This window comes from Acipenser ruthenus, chromosome 28 (genome assembly GCF_902713425.1).
Source record: "Acipenser ruthenus chromosome 28, fAciRut3.2 maternal haplotype, whole genome shotgun sequence".
Lineage (NCBI taxonomy): Eukaryota > Metazoa > Chordata > Actinopteri > Acipenseriformes > Acipenseridae > Acipenser > Acipenser ruthenus.
Genome location: NC_081216.1, coordinates 25,662,610 through 25,688,232, shown reverse-complemented (window position 1 = coordinate 25,688,232; position 25,623 = coordinate 25,662,610). Strand labels below are relative to the sequence as shown.

Sequence of the window (25,623 nt, the reverse complement as noted above, 5' to 3'; positions counted from 1 at the left end):
CTTGGTTATTTGGGTAGCAATTTAGAAATTCTTTCCAAGACTAAATACTGTGGGGCACACTGTCTGGCATGATTTCTTTACAGTTCCACTGTAGTCAAAATAAATTAGTTTTAAGATAAAAAGCACAGTCAGATAGCTTCATTCTGGTGTTGACATTTAGAAACAGTAAGTTAATGAGTCTTTAACACAACAATCTCCTTTAGCATTTTATATGTAGCCTTTTCATACCAAATTTGTATTTTTCTTACATTTACCCATCATTATTGGAGGTCCATCCTCCTTGAACTTTTTTTTAAAAATGTAAATATATTAATACAAATAATTTTAAACCAAATACAAGGGTTTATTTTAATAATCTGAATAGTGGGAGATCTTAATGACCCACTTATTAACATTACACTTACAATAAAAAATACAGAAAAATCATGTTTAGTATATTACACAAGGATGACTGTGATGTTTTATTTATAAAGGTCTTTGTGGAAATAGATATATATCTTTAAATTATTTTTTAAAGCCAACAATTTCTTATTTCACATGATGATTTACTACAGAATGGACAGAAAATAAGGCTTTCTGTTTAATTCCTCAGTTGTGAAATGTCATACCACTTCAAGTGAAAGTTGCAAAAGGTTGTTTTTAATACACATTTAAAAATCTAAGCATTGGACTGTAATGTATCATATGGTGCCTGCCAGAAGTGCATTGCTTTGATACTTCCAGCTGGATCTTATTAACACTTAACATCGTCTCAACCATGAAATTCTGGATCAATCCTGGTAAAGCCTACAGGCAACAGTTGTGCTTCTAATATTTGAGATTGAGCTTTACTGTACATGCATAACATTTTGATCTTTAACACACATGTTGTATTTTCTTTTGCAGGTATTGCTTATAATCAGAAAATACATATTTCAGATATTCTGACATTTACAGATGTCATTAAAGTGTGCTTGAAAGAAGGTTTCAGTTTTTTTTTAATGGAAATGGTTTACGTGAACTAGTTCTGCAGTTCCTTTTAAGCAGTGTATTTAATTGTATTAACGCAGTGTTTACTATTTTGTCATTCAGATGCAATATGGCGTATGCTACAGTATGAATATCATATTGGTTAAATATTTTTTCTAATTGACTGACTTCACTTGCTTCTTTGCAGGAACCCAAGCTATCGCCATCCCACATTTTATATATATGAATACAGTACAATCGATCACCTCTTGATTGTAAGCATCTCTTTTATATCGTATCAGCCTGAAAGCTAAATAAAGAATCGCTGTATTTTCCTGAAACTTACCCATTATGGAATACCTGACAGGTTAATCTGGGACCCTTCATGCACTGTACCAAAACAGTTTACCGTTCCTCTCTAGAATACACAGGACAGTAGAGCCTCTTTTTCAAAGAGCAACACTGCGGGGTGCTGTGATATTACCCTAAGTGCCGTGTGTTCCATTCTCTAAACCCCAGGGTGGACCCGACCCCGTACGACACTCCCAAACCTGCAGGCCACACACGCTTCGTCTGTGTCTCCGACACACACTCCCGAACAGATGGCATCCAGATGCCCTATGGGGATGTCCTCCTTCACACAGGCGATTTGACTGAGCTGGGACTGCCCTCCGAGGTTAAGAAGTTTAACGACTGGTTAGGTAAAGAGTTCTTTTTTTTCTCCATGCTTCTAACTGACCTCCAAATAACCTTTTACTATCCAAGTGCCATTCAGTACTTCCTAATTAAGTTAAAGGTTTTAGTTACTGTTGTCCCTTACAAAGAATGTTGTCTGCCGAGTTGCATTCTTCTTTTTTCTTTTCAGTTGGACACTGTGTTTATTAAAGAAACATCAACTTGCTATATTCCCATCCACCCGCTCAGTGTTATATAGTTAATGTCTCTGAATGTGTTTGGTTTTTTTGCATAAAATAGAGAAAGATGCCGCCAGAGTAATTAATTAAATACCCTGTTTATCTTTCCTGTTCTAGAATAGCAGTCTTCCAAGTCCAGTATACAGAAAGAGATAAGAAATGTCTAGGACCTATAGCAGTACAATATACAACATGTCCTGTATTTTATTTGTCATTAGATTAGCAACTTCATTCATCATTAATCCGATTATTTAAATGTTGCCACTCTTGCTAAGTATAGTATATCATATCTCAGTTTCTCAACACAGGTGTCAAATTAATGTTATATCACATCATCCACTCAAAGCTTTCACATGCAGTAATCATTCTTTTTTTTTATCGAACAGTTATTTAAATATGGTATATTGCACATAGCAACAGTTTTAACAATGACATTAAATGTGGTTACTTTTTAGGAGGACTGCAGTTGAAAGTGTTCACAAAATCACTAAGAATGAAAGCATACTGTAGCTAAACCAATGAGTTTTTTTCAGTACACGATATTTGCCATTTCCTTTGGTAAGTCCATAGCTGTCATTTGTTGTACATTAGGGACAAAACCCCACACTGTAGACATTTGAATCTCTGTTGGGCACTTCAAGACAGCATGTAATCTTATAGCACGTTTTATTTGCTCATAAAAATTAGTAGTGTGTGGAATTCAATTGAAAGCTGTCCAGCAGTATTTCTTCTACTCCAAAGCCCGGTCAATGCAGTTCGGTCTCTAATTTATCAGACCATTCACTCTGTATGTCATGAGCTTCCTTCTATAGTGCTGTTCTGCAGTGACAATTAACCACCATGTGATGTTAAAAAAAAAAAAAAAAGACACAAACTGGTGTGGAACTATTATAAAAAAAATACCCACAGCAAACATTTGAAGCCGTGAATGCCCTATGGGGACTAACAACCAAACGAGCAAGATGGGCCGAATGGCCTCCTCTCGTTTGTAAACTCTCTTATGTTCTTATTTTGCTTCATAAAGTCAAATGAAACTTGCTGAATAATGTTACGTCAACGTTTTGAATTACATACCGCTTTGTAGTTTTCCATATACGTAACAAGAAAATGACACATTGAAAAATATGATGTACTGTACTACTATTATGGCTTATATACTTTTGTGATATCATTTTGTAGTTTATTTGTGTAATGGTGTTAAATAAAAGATTAAAATTATGTTCAGAGTTTATTTTTATTGTTATTAGTCTCAATACCAAAAATTCTAGGTGATGGAAATCTTTTGGCCATAGCTATACCTTGTACAACTGCTTTCTAAAACTAAGTAAAACGTTAGGTGGAACTGAGGTCCAGAACCCTATTGAAAAGGAATCCGTCAAAAAAAAAAAAAAAAACCTGAGTGGCCATTTGTTTAACTTTTGTAAGTTCCGATTTCAAATGTAAAGAGGCTGTAAGGTGTCCACATCCCACCAAATTGTCTAGCTGTTTGAAAACGATATATGGGTTATAGCTGGCCCTTTTAAAGGGTACATAAGGACAACAGGACCCCTCAGAACTACATTTCCCATTATCCTCCTCCTTACTGGTAAATCCATGTCAGTTACATATGTGAGCAGGAGGATGATGGAAAATGTAGTTCTGAGAGGTCCATGCGGGTACATGGGAAGCCATCTTGAGGCAGGGAATGCAATTTAAAAGTTTTTAAAAAAGTGGTCAAAATGTAAACCAAAAAAAAAAAATTAAAACCAAACACACACCTTACGTAAAGAGTTGTAGCAACACATGGGAACATGTGACACAATAAAATAAAAAGGTCCTTATGTACCCTTTAAGTCCTAACTGTGGAGTGGGTTCAAATAAACCAAAGGGACAGGGTGTGTTCACAGCACAAATATTAAGCAGATGACGGCAGAAGACATTCTGGTTGGATTATGGTTTAGGTACCTGGCAGGACAATAAAGGACCGCTAATGCCTGTCACGTCGCTGACCTTTAGAGTGGTGCATTCTTGTTTCTCCACCACTGTCGTCCTGAACTCATCTAGACTGTTATGCTAAACAAATAAATACAGGCTCTTTGTTCGAGGCTGTGCTGCTTAGATAGGGAAAACATATCGTTGATCCCTATGTTTAATAAAGCTGACTTATTCCTGAAAATGTTGAATTGTGCTCAGAAAAAAAAAAAAAATTAAATAATTTAAAAACCTGCTGACCTTAAAAATTATTTTCCAGGCTTTCTCAATGAGCAGTATAGTTGTTTCTGATTAAAAAAAAAAAAAAAAAAAAAAATTTGAATATTGGCCCCTGTAGAAATTATTTCATGTGTAATTGTGTGTTGTCTTCTTTATTAAAAGTTAGATGATATATTAGCTTATTTCAGCCATGCAATATATATACCGTATTCCTTCGAATTTAAGACGCAGCCCAAATTTCCCACCCTCAATTTGAGGAAAAAAATAAAACATCAAGTAAATATGCATTTACAAAGATACCTCAATTACGCATATGGAGGCAGTTTGCGGTCGTCTGCTCTCACACAGAGCATTACAGCTATGTGCTGCTTCTCATTTCCAGTCGTGATTACTCACACCTGTTTTTCTCCCAGTTTGTGAACTGTGGTATTGCTTGGCATGTTGAAAAATACGTGGGTCTGATCAGCATTTCCGATCTATCCAAGCTGTACTGTTTGTTAGAAACACTGAAATTGAAAAAGCTTCTCTTTGAATTCCTCAGGAAGCTAATAATGCTTCTTTGAAAATGGCTGCCTGTATGTCATGGAGGATTCGAGATCGGGCAGTGATGTTTTGGTTTGTCTTTCCTTGGCAGTCAGTCACGTTGCTGTTTGTGTACTCGGGTAGTCATTTGTTGGTGATTTGTAATACACACATCACTACTATTAAAACGCACTTGCAGTTAATAACTGAACAGAATTGTTGGAACATTGAACTACCCATGTCGGTTATTCCTATCCTTAAATTAAAAAAAATATGTATATACTTTTGATTCATGCATTTCAAGGCTAAAGACTCCAGTAGAAAGTATTGATTAGAGAGCGAGTCTTATCAGCTGGAGAGCTACTGGAACAATGTAAAGACTGCTGTGAACAGAAGCCCTGCGTAATGTATGGCATTGAATGGAAATTGTCATTCCACTTGGGTCAGTTTTGGTGATATCATGGGGCAAGTTCAGCATGGAAGAGGGGGTCTTGGTTTCAGTTCAACTCCTCCTACATGGCACAAGGCGGCCCCAGCTCAAAGAAGGAAGCTGGTAGTCAACGAGGTGCAAAAGCAGGAGGAGAGGATGAGGTGTATAAAGGCCATTTCCCAGGCCAAACAGGGAGAATGGATGAGATGGGAGAGTGTGGAACAACGCAAGATTGGCTGGCAAGACCTATGGTCAATGGAACAGAGCAGGATCAGTTTCCTCATCAGGTCAACATATGATGTTCTCCCATCACCACAGAACCTAAACCTCTGGGTAGGAGAGGATCCCTCATGTCCTTTGTGTTCATCACCTGCAACATTAAGGCACATTTTGACAGGATGTAAGGTGGCTCTTAGCCAAGGACGGTTTACTTGGCGCCATGACCAGGTGCTGCGATGTTTGGCCTTAGCATTGGAAGACAAGCGTAACATGACCAATAAGTTGCCACCTGTTCCATCAAAACATTACACACAAAAGACAACATTCCTCCGCCCAGGAGAGCAACCACCAAGAAAAGGTGTTAAAACCAATCCTCGCCCAGGACAACTGGAAGCTGCTAGAGACTGGAATATGCTGGCAGATGTTGGTCAACGGCTTATTTTTCCACCTGAGATTGCCACCACTAACCTTCGACCAGATATTGTCTTGTGGTCTGGATCAGCACGCCTTGTTCACCTGGTAGAGTTAACAGTGCCATGGGAGGACGCTGTAGATGAGGCGTATGAGAGGAAGAAACTGCGGTATGCTCAACTAGCCACTGAAGCGGAACAGCGAGGATGGAGAGTTCGGGTTTACCCAGTGGAAGTGGGTTGTCGAGGATTTGTGGCACACTCTACAACCCGGTTTCTCAGAGACGTCGGATTCAGTGGCCAAGAGTTGCGTCGCACAGTGAAGAACTTATCTGAAGCAGCAGAGAGGAGCAGCAACTGGCTGTGGTTGAGACGGAAAGATTCTGGCTGGGGACAGGTAAGTAAGCTGGGCTGAGTTGAGTGGGGGACGGAGGGGGGTGATGCTGGGACGCCAGAATCACCGTCGAGCCCTCTTGAGGTGTCGTGGGCTAGTCGACGAAACACTGAGGATGGAAGGTGCCCACTTGAAAACCCCAGAGATGTACCCTACTTAGCTCAATCCAGACGGTTGTCATGCTGATGCGCTGGGGAGGCCGCACTTTGGTTGATCCCCGGAGCCAGCATCGCAGCCGTTGTGTGTGCTGATGCGCCAGGGAGGCAAAATAAGCTGATCCCTGGAGCCAGCATTACACTTCAGCCATTAACACCAGACAGAAGGATATCTACATCATCATATGGAAGGAAACGTAAATGGATGGAGACGCATATGGATCACATTAGTTTACTGTAAAGCTACGTCTTAGTTGGTGCTTATCTTGGCGAGAGCCGAGTTCAAATCAGCATGAAGTTTTAACATCTACTCTCGTGTAATGGAAATCATCACTACTATTAAAACGCACTTGCAGTTAATAACTGAACAGAATTGTTGGAACATTGAACTACCCATGTCGGTTATTCCTATCCTTAAATTAAAAAAAATATGTATATACTTTTGATTCATGCATTTCAAGGCTAAAGACTCCAGTAGAAAGTATTGATTAGAGAGCGAGTCTTATCAGCTGGAGAGCTACTGGAACAATGTAAAGACTGCTGTGAACAGAAGCCCTGCGTAATGTATGGCATTGAATGGAAATTGTCATTCCACTTGGGTCAGTGGCTAGCCAACAGGAGTGACAACAGAAGAAGTCTCTCAGTGGCTTTATTGGGGCTGAGGGACTGAGGTTATTATTATTATTATTATTATTTATTTCTTAGCAGACGCCCTTATCCAGGGCGACTTACAATTGTTACAAGATATCACATTATACATTATTTCGCATACAATTACCCATTTATACAGTTGGGTTTTTACTGGAGCAATCTAGGTAAAGTACCTTGCTCAAGGGTACAACAGCAGTGTCCCCCACTGGGGATTGAACCCACAACCCTCCGGTCAAGAGTCCAGAGCCCTAACCACTACTCCACACTGCTGCCCAAAACATTTTGGCAGAATAGCATATAGGAGTGTGTATTATAGTTATTATTATACTTATTATCATTACAGTGAGAACATGAAGAGCAAGAGAATAGTACCTGAATTGGTTAAGCTTGTTTGTAATTACAGCTTGCATGAAAATGATAATAACTATAATACACACTCCTATATGCTATTCTGCCAAAATGTTTTGGACCCCCTGTCTTCACAGTACTGTCCTCGTGCTGTGTGTTTATATTTAGAATTGTATCTATATATGTAGCTTATACTATAGAACCAATTTCTGAATGTATATGTGTCTGTTTTTGTTGCAGCAGTTTCAATATACTGTATATAAAGTGTTTGCTTTATTAATAATACACATGCCTTTGAAATGCATATCCTGTGTTGGATAGTACTTGATAATATGTTATAAAAATATGAATTTAAAGTAGCGGTACAGTGTCTCTTGTGCCTTAACTGTGCTTCAGTGTTTCGCCATGATATTGCGTGTTGAATATGAACAGAATGCTTCTAGCTGCCTTTTATCAAGTGTAAGTGAAAAACTGTGCATTTAGATTACTGGTTTCTGTTCCTTCCTTTTCATAGACTAAATGTGTAAAACTAATGCATTATAGATGGCTTTGTTCCATCAGGGCTTTCTTACAAAGGAATTTGTATCGACGGTTTTTAAAATAAAGTTTGATGGCAATAAAATGCTCTCGTAAAATTCCCTCCTGAGTAGAAGAAATAGAGTTGGTTTGCAATAATTGCATTCGCCAGCGTTTGCTCATTCGCTCTTCAATATGGGATAAGCCAATTGTAGCCAGTGATTTCGTTTTGCACGTTGAAAAAGCACCATGTAAATGGATTTGTGATGTAGTTAGAGGATGCCTTAGGATTTTGAAATTGAGAGGTGGCTTTCCCTTATTGGATTTGGAAGGGCTTATGAAGCACTGCTGTATTTCAGTCGAATTTAAAATAAAGGAACCCAAAGTTTTACCCTTCCTCTTTCAATCTGATCACGAGCAATAGGTATCGACAAAGACTGGAAAAGCCATAGAACTGCCATTAGGTTATAGAGGCAGCTTCAAATCTTAACTCACTGCTCTCTTCAGAGGTGAGCACTCTCCTTTCAATACTGTATACTGCAGCAGGCAAATAGAAGAAAGATGCCACTGCACAGTAACTGTATCTGAAATATGTAGTTAAGGGTTACGGGGAGGTTGTAGTGTCTGACTAAATTGAAGGATGGCTTCCGTCCAAGGGGTTTGTGTCACTGTGAAAGTGCTGCATTATGCTGCTTCAATGTGATCTTGATGATTGAGTTCTTCCTCGAGGTATGGCGTTTATATATTTTGCAGTTTATGAACACCTGTAGGCTTCAGCTGCAGCCCGCTCCACGACGCATGATAGTACCCTAGCATGTTGTGACTCATAGTGTGCTGTTACTGCAGCAAAGCAAAGTATCCCGAATTGTTTTTTTATTTTTTAATATTCACCAAAAACACAGAAGGTATGAGAATAAGGGTGTGTTTTGTTTACTGCAGTGATTACATACACAGGGACACGCTGGAATTTCTCTTGGTATAATAGCAACAACAGTACTGTAAATACTGTAAATATCATCAATGAATAAGCAGCCTAGTCTGGTTAATCTAATTAAATATTAAATACAAACTCCATTAGGGCACCGCTTTCTCAAAATCTTAGCACACTGGCTCTGTGGTGCTGCTGAATAATAGTACTAGCAAACCCATTACAGTCTGGAAGTGGAGATACAAATAAATAAATAAATATATAAAAGCAATAACTAGAAGGGCACCCCATTGAGAAGCTGTAATGTGTATCCACTTAGGAGAAAATACTTCATAAAGAGGCCAGGAGAAAATAACATGTGCTGCATTATAAAAAGGTAATAATGAAGTCAGTATTTATCAACAACTTACTTAAGTTTTTAAAAATATATGAGCAATGACACTGTTTTCTCATGGAAGTAGTCTTTTTACTTTGTAGAGTGTAATGAATGTGTTTGCCTAAGCAGCCAGTGGACTGACCTTACTCGGTTAAGGCTGTGTTTTTGTTCCCAAAAATACTTTGTCAAAATGCAGCAAACTTGCAATGAACTGTGCAGATGCAGGCCCGGTGATGGTTTTCACAGAGCTGTTTTCCAGTATGTTTTTCAGTGTCTTGCATTACCAAATATCATACAGGAGCACATGACTTAAGGAGCTAAACTGCCTGCACTGTTCATTTCAAAGATGTAATTACAAAGGCTTTAAAAAACATTTTCTGACTTGAGCATTGCAGCTTCACACCCTGTGCTGCAGACTACTATTTATTTCTTAGCAGACGCCCTTATCCAGGGCGACTTACAATTGTTACAAGATATCACATTATACATTATTTCACATTATACAGATATCACATTATTTTTACATACAATTACCCATTTATACAGTTGGGTTTTTACTGGAGCAATCAAGGTAAAGTACCTTGCTCAAGGGTACAACAGCAGTGTTCCCCACTGGGACAGACAACCAGTAAATCCCTGCCTGAGCCTTTCTTGGCTGCACATAGGAATGGAACTAAATGGTGCTGGGTGGGATAGTGTTATCTGTAACACAGGAAGTGAATGCGGCAAAGGGGAACCAAGTACTTCCCATAAACACATTTGGGCAAGATTAAAGATTTGAGCATCCAGTAAAGTTGCTAAACTTGAAATAAACAACCCAGGAATTAAATTCAATTATTTTTATTATTTTTATATATTTTTATACATATATGGCCTTAAAGCAGAAGTGAATACCTTTTTTTTTTCCTTTCCTCTCTTCAAAGCCCCTTGTGTTGCAGAATTCTCCGTTGCTGTGCTACTTAATGACTTTTCTTTCCTTTCTAGGAAGCCTTCCTTATGAATTTAAAATAGTAATCGCTGGAAACCATGAGCTGACGTTTGATAAGGAGTTCATGTCGGAGCTGGTGAAGCAGGATTACTACCGCTTTCCGTCTGTGTCCAAGTTGAAACCAGAGGACTTTGACAATGTTCAGTCACTCCTGTCGAACTGTTTATATCTGCAAGATTCGGAGGTGACAGTCAAAGGATTTCGAATATACGGGGCACCTTGGTAAGCTATACTTTTTAGTTCAAGCTAATGGATCCCACCCACCCCCCCTTTTTAAATAATCTATTCCTGTTGCTACATTTACATTAAATGCTGAGAAATGAATACACTGATGTGAGTGCAAATGTCTTGTACTGCAAATACAACTCGAACGTATAATGAAGCTCTTGGTATGTGCCCTTTTATTTAAAACCACTCTTTTATGGAATGTATCAAAGCTTAAGAAAGCAGTGACTCATTATCAATCCCCTTTTTAAAATCTGTGGCTCTTCCATGTAGTAGCATATCTTTGTTTTTTTCTATTACATTTTTATATATAGTTTGAATGCATCAAGTGCAGAGGTGTTTTGAGTATAGAAAAGGCTCCCCATTTTGAAGGCAACATTAGTGTTCTAAATGAATGCATCATACGAGGCAGCACCTGTATAGTGTGAGAATGGGATTCCTAGCATAGAGCTGTCAATGTTGCCTGTGGTCAGTTTCCCTGAATGAGAAGCTGAGCTGTTTTCATATCTGAAAGAACAGAGGCACACAGTATGTGTTAACCAGTTCAAAACTGAAGTTAATTCAAATTGGTGTGAAGCTACCCTAATTAAATTGAACAAAACAAATGTGTTATTCCTGCTCATGTACTAATTAAACTGAGAGACATTGTGTAAGAGAATGTCACGCTACATCATTTTATGAATATTTGAATAAAATATAACACATGATTTAAATTAAACAAACAAAACATTTTTTCTAGCGTCAACTTTGAAACTGTTTTTTTTTTTTGTTTTTTTTTTGCATTGTTACAAGGGTGAAGCTTAACAGATCACTAAACTGACCTGATTGTTAATAGCCTTTCATGTAGATTTGTAATAGTCAGATTTCGAATAAACGCATGCTAAATACAGTAGCTCTTGCAATGCTGAATCCATTTCTTACCTCTTTTTCACGGACTGGCCCTCCAGACTGGCTTGCTGGCCCGACTTTGACACTGCTCTGTTTGTCAGGTTACCATGTGAGCTCCCAAGCATGTGCATGTGCAGCCAAGCTGTGGAAGTGCTGCACTGTGCTGCTGGACTGCAGTCCTCCTGAACGCTTCCCCAGTGGTATGAGCACAGATTCTAAAGAGCTGAAGCGTTGGTGTTGCTTTTTTATATACTCCCTTCTTGTGAACATCTCGCCAGCACTCGATTCACTTAGTCCCTTTCAGCGTTTTCAGTACTAATTAGAATTTTACAAAATACTGTAGGTGTCAGCTACTGCATTAAGCAGACTGTGTAACGTAAAAACAGAGGTTCTTGACCTTTTCACTGTCTAGTCCTCTAGGCCTCAGACCCTGGGTACCTGATGTACTGTACTCTGTGTGCCACATGCTAGATGTGTTGCATATGCTTTTTATGAAAAAATGAAAAACTTGTAGATTACAACTTGGTTGATTTTTATTTAAAATTGACCATTGTTAAACAATATTTCATTTTAAAAACCTAGAAAGATTTGACCTACACCAATGTTTTTTTTTTTGTTGTTTTTTTTTTTAATACGTTACCAGTGGTATCAAACATTAGAACTAGGCACGTTGTCAAGCACACATTAGCATGTGTTGCTTGTGTAGCATATGTTCTGACAGTTGGTAAAAGAACAGACAAGAACAGAAGCTGCTTATCTGTATGACAGAACCCAGTCAGACAAGCAAACATTGATTAAATGGGACGATGGTGTGCATTCATTAAAAAAAAAAAAAAACAGTGAGTATTAAGGCTGTGCCAGTTATTCATATATATTGGGCAGCGGTGTGGAGTAGTGGTTAGGGCTCTGGACTCTTGACCGGAGGGTTGTGGGTTCAATCCCCAGTAGGGACACTGCTGCTGTACCCTTGAGCAAGGTACTTTACCTAGATTGCTCCAGTAAAAACCCAACTGTAAAATGGGTAATTGTATGTAAAAATAATGTGATATCTTGTAACAATTGTAAGTCGCCCTGGATAAGGGCGTCTGCTAAGAAATAAATGATAATAATATATATTATTTAAATTAATTCATAATCTTGATTGTTCTATTTACTTCATGTCATGCCCCCTCATAATTTTATTTTGAGTTCCTTATGTATTTCTTTTGTCTTTTTTTTTCTATGTACAGTATCTATCTCCTGCTGTATCCAGAAACGCCTTTGAAAACAGTAATAAAATATATTCATATTGAAATTATTTTGATGTCCTTATGCCTGCTATCTTTTTACCCAAGCTGAAGCTGGCTAAAACTAATCTAATAAAACAAAAGCTATGGGGGAAAAAAAGATTACATACACTATTACTATTAGTGAACGTATCTGCTGAATTTGTATGTATTTAATTGAATAACCATGCCAGTATGATTGCATAGTAATGATCAGCCGTCACACACAGTGGTCGTGTGTGCATCCTGGCTGGGGAAATGCTCAGGAAAGGCAGAGGGCCCAGGTTAAGCTACATGTATATGCTGCCCTTGTGCTGAGGAGTTTTATAGCCTTCCAGAGCTGTGAGCAGCTGCCTCGTCAGAAGAACGACGGCTCTGTTTAGCACCGGCAGGGTGTTATCTCTTGGTTTAGAGTCATGAACTCACACAGAACAGAGCTCAGGCATTGATGTCATCAAAGCTCCTTATTGCACTGCAGTACAAAGCCAGGCATGTTCAGTCAAAAGACAGATTGGCTGATGCTTTGTAATGAAGACAAGTTTACCCATCACCTGTGTTGCAGTTTGACAAAGCAATACGTTTCAATATCACCAGACCCTTTTTATCAATTTTACCAAATAAAGTAACCTTTATAAATAATGTCATAAACTATTGTTATGAGACAGGTGCAAGACTTTACATTGATATGCTGCTTTTTCAATACTCTAATCCTAAATGATCATGTTTTATTAGACTATGTGCTATCTGAAATCTAGTAATTGGTTTGATACACTCTAGTTAGTGTGGGCTACACTATAGATATACCATATAGTAAAAAAATAGTGTGACATAGCTTTTACTCATGGCACCTTTAGACTACCTGATATTACAATGCAGTGTACAGTGCATAGTATGGCAGCGAGATCTTTGTATCTAGGATCTACAAAATGTTTGCATCTGATGTTCACTTTTGTGCAGGTTACCCCTTTCAGCTGTTATCTCATTAACCTCAGGAACTAATTCTAGCTGTATTTGATTTATGCAGTATTGACACATAAGAAGGTATTTTCTAATGAAGCAGCTATTCCTCTCTAACCTCTGATGACGAAATGCACAGCACATTCAAATCGTATTTCCCTTTTTAATAACCTCGGCTTTCATAATAATGAGAGTGTCATTCCCCTTGTGTTGAGTCTTTGAGGCTGAGGAAATGTATGATGGAAGTTCAAGGAAAGCAAAGCTGACCTTTCTTCCTCTTAGGGGATTACAGCATTGTTTGTTTTAACTCTGTCTGGGAAAATGACAATAGAATTCCCAGAGTGGAATGGGCAGACAGTATGAAGCGTCTTGGAAGTTTTCCTTTATAGATCCATATAGGCTCCATAAACCTGTAATACAATATACCTTATTCCATAAACTTGTAGTAAGTTATATGCTTTCTAAATTGGCATCTTTTAAAAAATGTTTATTTAGGTGAGTGGTTATTGGTTTAAAACCAGGAACCCCAAAAGTTTATTAATATCTTTAGAAATACTAAAATAAACTTGGTAAGCAATGGCATGAAGTCTCATTTAGTATTTCTGAATTTAATACCATTGAGTGTTTAATACTTAAGGAATTATATTAATATCTTTACATGTGCAAGAGACTTGGTGGTCCAGTGGTTAAAGAAAGGGGCTTGTTACCAGGAGCTTCCAGGTTCAATCCCAGCTCAGCCACTGACTCACTGTGTGAGACCCTGAGCAAGTCACTTAACCTCCTGGTGCTCATATATCATTAGCTTGAGGCTGTCCAAATGTTCGATGACTGTTTAGTCTGACAGTACACTGGAAGAAGTTCTTGGCTATAGATGGCAGTTTGAGATGTAAAACCAAGGTCCTATTGTTACCACTATAACCTTTACAATGTTGACAACCATATAACACTATTGTTGCTGCTTCTTTTGAAATGGTGTATGAAGAAAAGAGTAGGGGACAGTTTTAGACTTCTTAAAGGATTTTTTAAGGGTCCTTGGCATGAACTAAGTCTCCACTTAAACAGGAATCAGTTATTGTTCTGAAATGTCCTGCCCCTGTTGTTGGAAACAGTGGACTCCCAAACATGAGATGTCCTTTGGATGATAGGTAAAACCAAGGTCCTATTGTAAGTGACTCTGCAGCAGCAGTTGTTGATGCAAAGTGCACCCCCTAGTCTCTGTAAGTCGCTTTGGATAAAAGCGTCTGCTAAATGACTCATTTAATAATATTAATTAATGAGACTGACTTCCTCCTTTCTCATACAGAGCAAAGACAGCATCCCTTCTTCTATTCACAACCTTGAACTGTGGGGTAGCAGGGAGGTCAGAGGTATACATGTCAAGCAGCTCACAAACAATGCATTTGGTTTTCACAGCTGGTTTTCAGCGATGCCATATATGCAATTTGATTAGGAGCAAGCACCTAATGTTCAGCTCGATATGTGCATGTTAGAACAGTAAAGCTTGGCAGGTATCAACAATGAGAAGAAATTGCCGTTGGATGTTGTTATGGTTAAGGCTACGATTTTGGCATGGTCATTTTTTGTACATTTCATGGGTGAGGTGTGGCAAAAAAGCAAGAATTTACAGAAAGGTCACCAAATAATGTAGTTTTAGCTACATCAGCATACTGAATAACTTTTAGATAGTACACCAAAAGCAATAATATAAAGAATATTGCTTTTGACTATTAACAAGTTTAAACGTACAAAGATTTTTCCACGATTCTGAAAACACATGCTGTAAAGAAAGCCTCTGTAGTCGGTCAAATCAAGTGATGCTGTACCTTTTGTTTATTATTATATATCTTCCAAAAAATGTATTTGATTTATTTTCCAGCATGCATTTTTGTATCCTGATGTTATAAATCAAGATTTACTACACCTTTTTTTTTAATATATCTTTATTTTGAAATATGTGTTTCACATAGCTAATAATCTTGAGGCGTGGGCAATCATGTGAATTTGTTCTAACTGTGGGTGAAAATAGGTAATGGTACAGTAGGCAGGCCCATGCATTACTGCTTTCATAAAAAAGATTTAAATTCACACTCATTGTTTTGTGTAATACAATATGCATAGCGACCCAAGAACCCTAATGCTTGATGGAAATGGAGCTACCCTTATCATGCTGCGTTTTGGCTATTTATTGTGTACTGTGTTTTGACTGCAGTTGTAGCTGATGTTCATGTATTTTAATCCTGTATTGAAATAAATGCATTATATTTTGGCAGAGCTTAAAATAACTTTTTGTTGTTTTAATTCCAATAGGGAAATTCCAATGGTGGTATATTATTATTCAACCAGTAGCAATTGCTAGGCTTGCATGTATGATAGGATGCAGAATAGACATGCTGGACACAAAGAATGTTAGGCTGTATGGCTGTATTAAATAAATACGCACGTCCTTAACATAGTTTAATTTGCTGGCGCCAGGCTCCCATTTCGTTTGTCTTGGCTTTAGGCCTCCTGCTTGGTAATGTGAAAATCCCAGGCGCTGTCCACATGACAGCCAGTGCTTCACAATTCTGTTTATAATCCTGTCAGGCTGGATCTGTGAACAAGATGCAAGGTATGGTTTCTTAATTCTACACATTGATCATGAGAACCAGAACCAGCGGAGTTTATAAATACAGAAGGTCTGTCTGCTATTTGCAGCTCTCGAATCGCTCGTTGGATTAAACAAACAAACAAAATCGAATTGGCAGAGAAAGAGTCAAAGGAAAGGCCTGGGACAGAGGGCTTGCTTGAGTCCTATTTGGGGGGGAAAAAAAACACAGCGTGTCCTTATTGGAAATATACAAAAGTACACTGCGATCGCGAGCTATGATTTCAGGTCTGGTACAGATGGATTTACCATGTCTGAGCTCAAACAGACTTTATGGAGCCTGTAGATAAAAAGGGAGTGTGGTCTGGCAGGGGTGTCGCAGCCTGTCAGTGGTTTAAATGACGGATTGGCCACAGAGCAGCAGTCCTATACCCTCCCCCCCAGACTGTTCTGAAATTATTTTTTGGCAAGTGCAATGGAGCAACCTGAAAGCAACCAGGCATTGCTAAGCAGATTCTACCTGGCTTTTTATGAGACACATATGTATCTTTAAGGTACTGTACAGTATAAAGAGAAACAAATACAGTAACCAGGCAGTTAATATTGGATTATTAGGGTAGTTTTTCAATCCATCGGAACAGACTTTTTAAAAAACATTCTTTCAATAACTTGCGAGTTAAATTTTGAGAATCACATTCACTCCCATCCAGGGAAATTTAAGATGGAATGGCTATTTTAAAGTTGCCAGCAGTAAAGTCGTAATGATTCCTTATTATGCAAAATTAAATGTCAAAAGGATCCAAAAGCAATAAGGTTAGAGAATTAAAGCTCACCCAGTGGTAACTTAAAACATCATAGCTGCTTTCAGTCATATTCTAAAAATACTACCTTAAATCACCTCTGTGTCAACTGATGCCACCTTGTATCTATAGTAACAGTGTGCGGTTTGGAAAGGGTTTTGATTAGACCATTTCTGTTTTAGTGACTTGAGGCTGTGCTGCTCTGTCTGTCTACAGGAGCTCAGCGGTCCCTGCAGGAGTCAATGTTGTCATCATGTCAGAGTTATAGATTAGGTTATCTTTTTTATCACAATGGCAAAAGATGGATATGTCATCATGAAAGAGTCCCTATGTAGATTTATTATTATTATTATTATTATTATTATTATTATTATTATTATTATTATTATTATTACACTCAAACCCCAAAAGTGATCAATTCCTGTATATTGCTGCAGCTTTTTCTGTATTTCAGCACAAATGCAGAAGCAAAGAGAATATCGGGGAAAAGCCTTCTCTCCGGCACTGCCCGTTTCATTATTTCTGGGCTTCCAGGGAAGCCTGATTCCAGCATGCCTCAAAGGGCAGTGAGTGTTTCCAAACAGCCCTGGGGGGATGCATTAAAATCTGAATCAACTAGAAAAATGCATTATAGATGTAGACCCAACAAGGCTTGGCAGATTCAATTGCTTTACTCCTTGGCCAGAAACTTATAACAGAAAAAAAAAAAAAGTTTCTAGGTAGAGTTAATTGGCAGGGATAGCAGTAGAGTGTCTGTAGTATTTCATGTTCTAATTGCCGGTATTAATATGTATTGGTATGTATACTGTTCAGTGTATACCGGTTTTTGCATTTAAAATGAATATTGAAGGCTTACTGTAAGTAAATGGCTGCCGTGTTATTGTGATGCATGTGTTAAGAGAATGGACTGCAATAAATAGCACACACGGAATGTGTAGAGCACTGAGCTATAAAAGGAAAGAATAAGTAATGTCCAATGCCACTTTGAAAGCAGCGGCATGGAACGGAAGCATAATATTTAATGTTTCGCAAACTGCATATTGCAGGCTGGTCGGTTTGAAGGTTGGATATCTGAAAAATAATGCAATGAAACAACAGAATTACATTTTTGTTGTGATTTGAAAAAATTGTCATAGAAAACTGAGTGAACCGGTGCTTTAGTCTTTTAACCCATTCCTAGCATTTTATTGATTTTTTTTTTGCTTTTTTAATTTTTTTACTTTTAAAAGGCAGTTTGGTCCAGTCTATGTTCTTGTTGCACACATTGATATGTAAATCTATCTGTCTAAATTGTGCATAGTTTTCTATGACAATTGTGCATACTTTCAATAAGTTTTTTTTTTTTTTTACTTAACATTCTACACTTTTGAATAAATGTTTTGTGGCTTTTCTTCTTCTGAATAATTCATCTGAAGGCCTTTAGTGCAGTTTCTGCTTTTTTTATGATTCTTGAGAGGGCTTTTTGTTCCATAATCCCAGCATAATGAAGTTGTCTCCATCGTGACAGAAAACCATGGTCTGTCTGATAAAATGAATGTTTTGACTTTCTTTCCCAGACACTACCTGCTTATTGTGGGTGATTGTGACCTGACCTGTGACCTGTGTGAACAGCAGCTTGTCAACAATAATTAGAGAGCTTTGTTTTTGAAGCAATCCAGATCGCATTCTCCGACTGCACACCTAATCAGGATTTGCAGTCAAAATGCAGCAGACTTCTTTATGACCCTAACAAACCGGGATCTCCAGCACTGTAGCTTGTGGCACCGGCTTTGAATAATTATTTTCAAAATTGTCTAATCAAATGGATCGTGGCTTTCACAAAATCTTTTTTTTAACTGTAACTATTTTGAAAAAGATTTTTAAAAAAAAGAAAAAAAAATCAGTGGTGATTTCACAAACATCTAGTTATGCTTAGACTGTGTTTATGCAATGTGCTTATTTTGGTTTATGGCTAGAAGACAGTCACTGTTAAATCATTAATGTTATCAGTTCATTTAAATACAATTTCCATCCCGTGTGCTGCAGTGTCTGCTGTTGCTTGGTTCAGGTTTTCATTTTAATTTGTTAGCTTTGATTGGTCTCCTGAAGGTGCAAGGCTGTAGAACAGCCCCCTCTTTCTTTTTGATCTGCAGGTATGATGTCTGTGTTGGGCTCCCTTTCAGAGGCAATATTTGCCATGGTGTTATTTACCTGTAAAGCAGGAGGATGCAGCACCCACAACGGTATACTAGTGAAGAAAATATATTAGAAGCTTAAGAGCACAAAATAGTGAAGCCAATAAAAGCTCCGAAAATTAGCTTTATATTTTTTCCATTAAACTGTTAAACAACATGAATTTGTTATGTCACTCTATTGACATACAGAGTACTTTAAATATGCTCTACAAACATAAAACTCCGCACTCCACACGCAGGGCTGTTCAAGTGGCATGGTTTCTTGTTAAAAAACTTTACTAGCCATGCTAGTCCTTTTTTCTGGAAAACCATCGATGCTTCAAAAAACATCCACACAGGGTTAGTTTTGTTTAGAAAAAAAAAAAACAGCCAAGGAATATTGTGCATATTACAAATTGAGTGTACAGATTGATTTCTAACAAAGTTGTGGCAGCATGTTACCTTCTTCTTTTAAAGCCAAGATAATCCTCATTATTATAAAAAACCTAAGCAGCTTTAATGAGTGCTACACTGCTATTTATTTAATGACCTGTGAAACGAACAGCGTTGTGCCTATTACCGTTTAACGATGAGTGGTGTGTTATACATTTGGGGTGGGGGGTATGGAGGCATGTAAATAAATCCTATAGAAAGGAATAATTAGTACACAATGTCAATGCACAATCCACTTGACCACACATGGGTGTCATTTACATCTGTATGCTTTGATATGAAGATACACTAGTATGTGTATGTAGCGTGCTACAAAAAGGGTTTCCCTGAAGATCAAATGTTCTGCTATGTGCTGTAAAACAAGCATATTCCTTTTTTTTTTTTCTTCTCAACTGGCATGAGTATAATCAAATATCTAACACAACCCGCTCAGCATGGCGCACAGGCAGCCAGCTGCTTAAGAAGGAAAAAATCCAATTCACTGATTTTTAGAAGCAGTTTATATTTGTATCCAGTTTTAGTTATTGAAAGTGCAGTGTGGTCAGAATGTATAGACCCCAAAGTAGAAGACCAATAACAATATTCTGGTCTCCTTTACATACATACATACATACACACACACACACACACACACACACATACATACACACACACATACATACATACATACACACACACACACACACACACACACACACACACACACACACACATACATACACACACACATACATACATACATACATACACACATACACACACATATACATAATTCAAATGTTTCAGCCTGTAGGGAGAATAGAATGCATGAGGTGTGCTGTTGTGTGAATGGCTGAAGATCATGACTGGACTTGCTGTCTGGCATTTGTATAAAAATGATTTCCATGAAGGTTTTGAATGTAAGGGCTTAAATAACCAGTTTGAGTGGCTGTTTTGTTTATTGTAATTTTAAATGTTGTAATTATGGATGATGTAGTAAACAAACAAACAAAAAAAAGAAATAATTATTTATAAAATGGTCACAACTATATAAAATAATTTATTTGTAAATAACATAATTAGCAAAAGTGATAATATTGATAATATTGTGAAAGGCAAACCTTGAAGTTATTTCCTGAAGGCAGTATGCAGGAATTACTATATAATGTATTATGAATTTAATGCCAAATATATTTTTGCACCAACCAAAAAAGCATGAGTTAGGGTCTTCTTACGGATCTTTTGGAACTCAGGAAGTCGAATTGTTTTTTTTTTTACTCAGATGAGTAAACCGGACAAGCACTGGGGAAACAAAATTCTCCCGAGGTTGTGTTAAAATGGAGCCGCACTTTATAAACTACTATACGAGGAAAATGAAAGCAAGGGTTGTGCAGTGTATTAAATACATATATTAAGACCACTGTATAGATCTCTTTAAATTACAGTGTAGTATGTCATGACTTTAGATGAACCCTGACATTTTTAGTTCACTGCTATAATGACAGCCAAATGAAACCCGGATGACAAAAAGGACAGATAATAAAGTGAGGACAGCTACAGACAAAAGCTTCAAGAGGTTTATTGAAAAAGGTTCAGAGCAGTCTAGGCAAATGCTCCTAGCAGTGAAAGATTACACCCCGTTTTTTCTTTTTTTTTGTTTTTATCTGACGCTGTGTTGAAAAGTGGGCTCTCTATTGTATATTTATTCAGGCATCAATCACAATCATCCAGCCCCCCCCCCCCCCCCCCCCAGTGCCTTGCCGCTTGTCTGTGGATGCATTGTAATCTTATTTTTATCAGTTCCTTCCTGTACACCAGACAGTTAAAATAGCACAAGCAGGGGTCAGAAATATCTTAATGGATTGGCTTCTCGGAGATATTGGTGACCAGAAGAAAAGCTTTTTTTGCTGAAACTTCTTCCTGTGATGATAATGGAGATAAGTGACTACTACTGCTTCTAAGAGGAGGGAGAAGGGAGGGGGGCTAAGTCGAATGGAATGTGGGAAGGAGTTGCTCTTTGAAACCATAATTCTAATTGGAGAAAAACACCAAAATGCCCTAAAATGGTGTGTTTGAGTTAACCCTAACACTTTTATATTGTTTAATAATTCCTTCCCTTGTATCCCATAAAAAAAAAAAAACGGCACAGCATTGCTAATGCAGAGAAAATGAATTAAAACTGTAAGTCAGGTTGACAAACATTTTGGCTGGTATCTTCATCAGTAAGCTTTCACCATGTAGTCCCACTTGCCTGGATATGTATAGACAAAGGACAAAATGACTGCATCATTTCAGATATTTACATCCACATGTACACAGCACACTAGTAAAGGTGGCTTGAGATGTGTAACACATGTGGCTTTTAACTTGAATCATACATTATTCATTATTGCCAGTGGTGCTGCATACATGTTTTAACTGTAAAGTTAAGAAAATAGTCATTTTAAAGGGAAATCACACTGTGGCTATAGCTTATACATAATCATGGCTGATGTGGAAGTGTCCCCCAGCTGAATTCAAACCGGGCTGGAAAACCCATTAATTCATTGCAATGAAAATGAAAAATCCACCACTGATGGAAAATGTACATTTTTCGATTAGGGTTTTCATCGTCACTTAAATGAATTCTTTTTCTGTCGGGGAATTAACTTGTCAGACCCCCTTTTTTCGTTCTCATTATTTCCATGAATCAAGTCATGCCTGCCAACAGTTATGTTGGTTTGTCTGGTAACCTAACACCAGTATTCCGGGGAAAATAGGCACCAGTGTGACGGCTTCTGAATGGGGGTAAGCAACAGCGTGCATTCATAAGCCATTCCTTTCATTTCTGCCACAGGGGTATAGAAGGTAGGTTTGCTTTTATCCCCTCGCCAATCTTTTTATATGAGCGAGTCAAGTTTCAGCAGGCCTTCCTGCTAAAGCCCAAATGATGCTATTTACAAATGACAAAGTTTTCATTCCCATTATTTTCTGCAGAAGTGGCTCCAGTTCCCTCTTGAAAAACACTGTTGAGCATGTTTTCACATTGTCAGACTTTGCTTCCTGCCATTCAGAATGCTGCATTGTTGCAAAGCCTTCATTGTTTACCCACATTGCACTCTGCGACGTGGTTCTGCATCCAGCTGAAGGATGTGTTCTTGCAATCTGTCATGCTACTTGTGGGAACCTTTGTAGAGCAAGTGTCTGATGAATGGCAAATACATTTAGATTTACTTTGACTTTGACAGGTGTCTGGCAATATTTGAGTCTAATGAAGTCTTACTTCTTGAGCCTATTCCACATTTTTGTTTAAGATAAAGTATTTTGGGAATAGTAGAGGACAGGTGTTGTATTATAATGCTGTAGAAAATATAAAGAAGCTGTGCATTTGAATGTTGCCCTTAAGCAGATGGAAGGCTTGCAACCCATTTTATTCTGAACAAGTTGTGTTTTTTGTGAGCTTTTGTGTAGTACAGTAATTATATACCAATGCTTCACAATATAGCCGTCTGTAAGAGCAGTCTTTGTACGTGGTGACACAGTTATATATATATACTGACTCTGTACAGCTGCAGGTTGTGAAATCACAGCTGATACTACTGGAGAGAAGACAACTCTTACCAGTTTTACTGTGATGATGCAAATCAAATTAGCGTACTAATGGTGCTGACGCTCCCCATTCACTTGACCGCAGTAGTTATTTTTCAGCCAATTTAGTATGGTGTCAGCCCAGCATTTGCCCCGTCTCTACTGGGTATCAATGGTCAGCAGTTTATCAAACTGAAGCCACTTGGCTCCTATTACCACAGATTTCAGCGCTGTTAATAAACGGTGAAGGCATGGTCATATATACTGTTTTCTGTCAGGTTGCCTCTCCCCCGGGTGAAATAAAAGTCCTATTAACATGCTCCTCCTCATTGGGCCTGACAGCTTGATCAATTAGACTCCTCTTTAGATGACCTCTGTGCTACCGTGACAAGAAGGTGAGTCTAAAATGAATGCTGCGGTCGTGTAATGGGTTACCCTGAGCTTCAGATTTGTATCTGGCGAAAGCTAGCTCCTTTACAATGTCTAGGATGGCCGGCTGGCATTAAATCATGTGCACGTTTGTGCCTGGAGTAAATAACAATGTATAAAATCCAGCTTGCTTCACTTTATACATATTTAATATGTGGTGTTGTGAGGGCTATGAGTAGAGTGTAAGACATGTGGATATTGTTTTTGATGCAATAGACCTATTGACTTGACACCTATGGGCTGTAAATCAGCTTAGATTTTTTAGGACTGTTAAAACATTCCCTGAGAGAATGAGAGAAATGACAGTTGCCTGGATCAAGGAGCTCGTCATAGCCGCTCAAACAACGATGTATTCATTGGATAATCTTTATTGATAACTCACTGGCATTCTGCGTTTGAAGAGGTGAGCTTTTGTTGAAGGGAGCTTGCTACCCACATTGGTATCATTGTGTTTTAGGCTGGCAGTGTGTCCTGCTGCTGTGCTAGTTAGGGTAGCATTGCAAAAGTGCTGGATAGCACTAAACAAAGCTTAAGTATGCAGAACCCATCTTTCCATATGACTTGGAAGCCAAATCAATTAACGCAGTAGCTTTAGAGGAATGTTGAGGGAAAATCCCTGAAGTTATGTGTGGTTATTTTGCAAGAGTTACACAAATCTAAATACATATTGCTCCACATTTTGTTCTGTTAAATGCATGACCTTGTAATGTCCCTCAACCTAAAAGGTTAATTAAATGTTGTACTTTTATCAATGCACACATTCCTATCAATGAAGCCGAGCATTTCCTGAGCATGTATTAATATTCTGGCTTGTGCTGCTGCTTTACTAATCTTGTGAAACCATGATGTGATTTACATACTCTGTTCCTTAATGTGCCGGCTGTATCATCTCAGCTCAAATTCTAAACTAAGATGCGGTTAATAATTGTTGTTCTTTTGCGTTGTATTCATGTCACTTTTACCACTGGACTACCAGGGCAGTACCTTTTAAATCTAGGTTTTCCACAGATGTATAGATTCCATTGTAATGAATGGTTTGGTGCTGCCATTTGAGTGCCTGAAGGGGTCTCCATTCTGGAACTATGGTATCAAAATATGGACCTTTTTTTCTGATATATTCTCAGTTGATTGCAATCTGTCTATCTCAGCAGTCATAATGATGGTGTGCAACTAAAATGTTAATCATTTTCAAACATTTTCTGCAAGGTTAATTTTAGATGCATAGTTTTCAGTGTTTATTAATTATACTAGTTTTTTTTATATACACATCAAGCATGTTAGAAGAACATCTTGCCTCTCCTGAAACTGATAAATAAGAACTCAAGGTCATTGCGCAATTATGTTTTTAAAAGAGAAATAGAGATGTACAATTTTACAATGTCATTCTGATCTCAGATCCGCTTTGCACTTGCCAAGTTTTAAGAGGTCCAGGACCCTTAGAATGACACTGCGCTCTTCACTTATTCTCGTGCATTTGATGAGAGGTGTGGAAGTGATTTACTGATGCAAAACCTACATTTGAACCAGCAGAAACGGGAGTCTATTCTTCTGTTTTTGGCAGACACACACTGGTATTTTCACTTAAGTACTGTCTGACGAGCTGGTTGTAAAGAATGTGCAGCACCTTAATGATTACAGGGTGCTTAATTGAACATTGACATTCTGTATGCAAGGCTAAAAGACAGTCACATCCAGTCATGTGCCACACCAGGGTTAGTTTGCACCGTTATTTGCAATGCACTTCTTCTAATCAGCTTAAGAAATGATCTACTTTTTGATGTAAACTACATCTGAATGTATTTTTCTTCTCACATTGCACATAAGCTGCATGCTTATTTAGGCATGGTTCCAATTCAGTGCTTTAACTTTCAAAAGGCAAAACTTTCACAGGCAAATAAAACCTGTATTTGGTACAAAGCCCCATCCTATTATGATGTTTCCCCACCATGAACCATGAATAGTCTAGTCTTCAGCAGGAGTGGCTATAGTTTATCCAGAATGCTAGGTACTCTTAGTAGACTTTTGTAACACATATTTCTTGACTCTTGATTTGGTTTATAATATTTCTGTAGTGTTTGTGAAACTCAAGTCTCATTCAGGGCTGGTTCTTCTGTTTCAGGACGCCCTGGTTCAATGGGTGGGGTTTTAACCTTCCGAGAGGTCAGTCTCTATTGGACAAATGGAACCTCATTCCAGAGGGCATTGATATCCTCATGACCCATGGACCTCCACTTGGTAAGACAACTCCTTCAGCACTAACTAAGATGAGGTTAAGTTTTTGGTTTACTGATTTGAGTGGCATTTGCCCATACAACTGGAGCAGCCTGTTGTCTT

At 38.1% G+C, this 25,623-nt stretch overlaps 1 protein-coding gene across 1 annotated transcript in view; it reads left to right on the top strand.

Moving 5' to 3' along the window:
• The window catches only part of LOC117435149 (metallophosphoesterase MPPED2-like), a 40,088-nt gene that overhangs the window by 11,916 nt on the left and 2,549 nt on the right, over window positions 1-25,623 (top strand). The window contains exons 3-5 of the mRNA XM_034058138.3: window positions 1,468-1,649; window positions 9,986-10,211; window positions 25,409-25,524. Coding sequence (XP_033914029.1) covers window positions 1,468-1,649; window positions 9,986-10,211; window positions 25,409-25,524 — 524 coding nt within the window. The remainder of the gene's footprint in view (window positions 1-1,467; window positions 1,650-9,985; window positions 10,212-25,408; window positions 25,525-25,623) is intronic.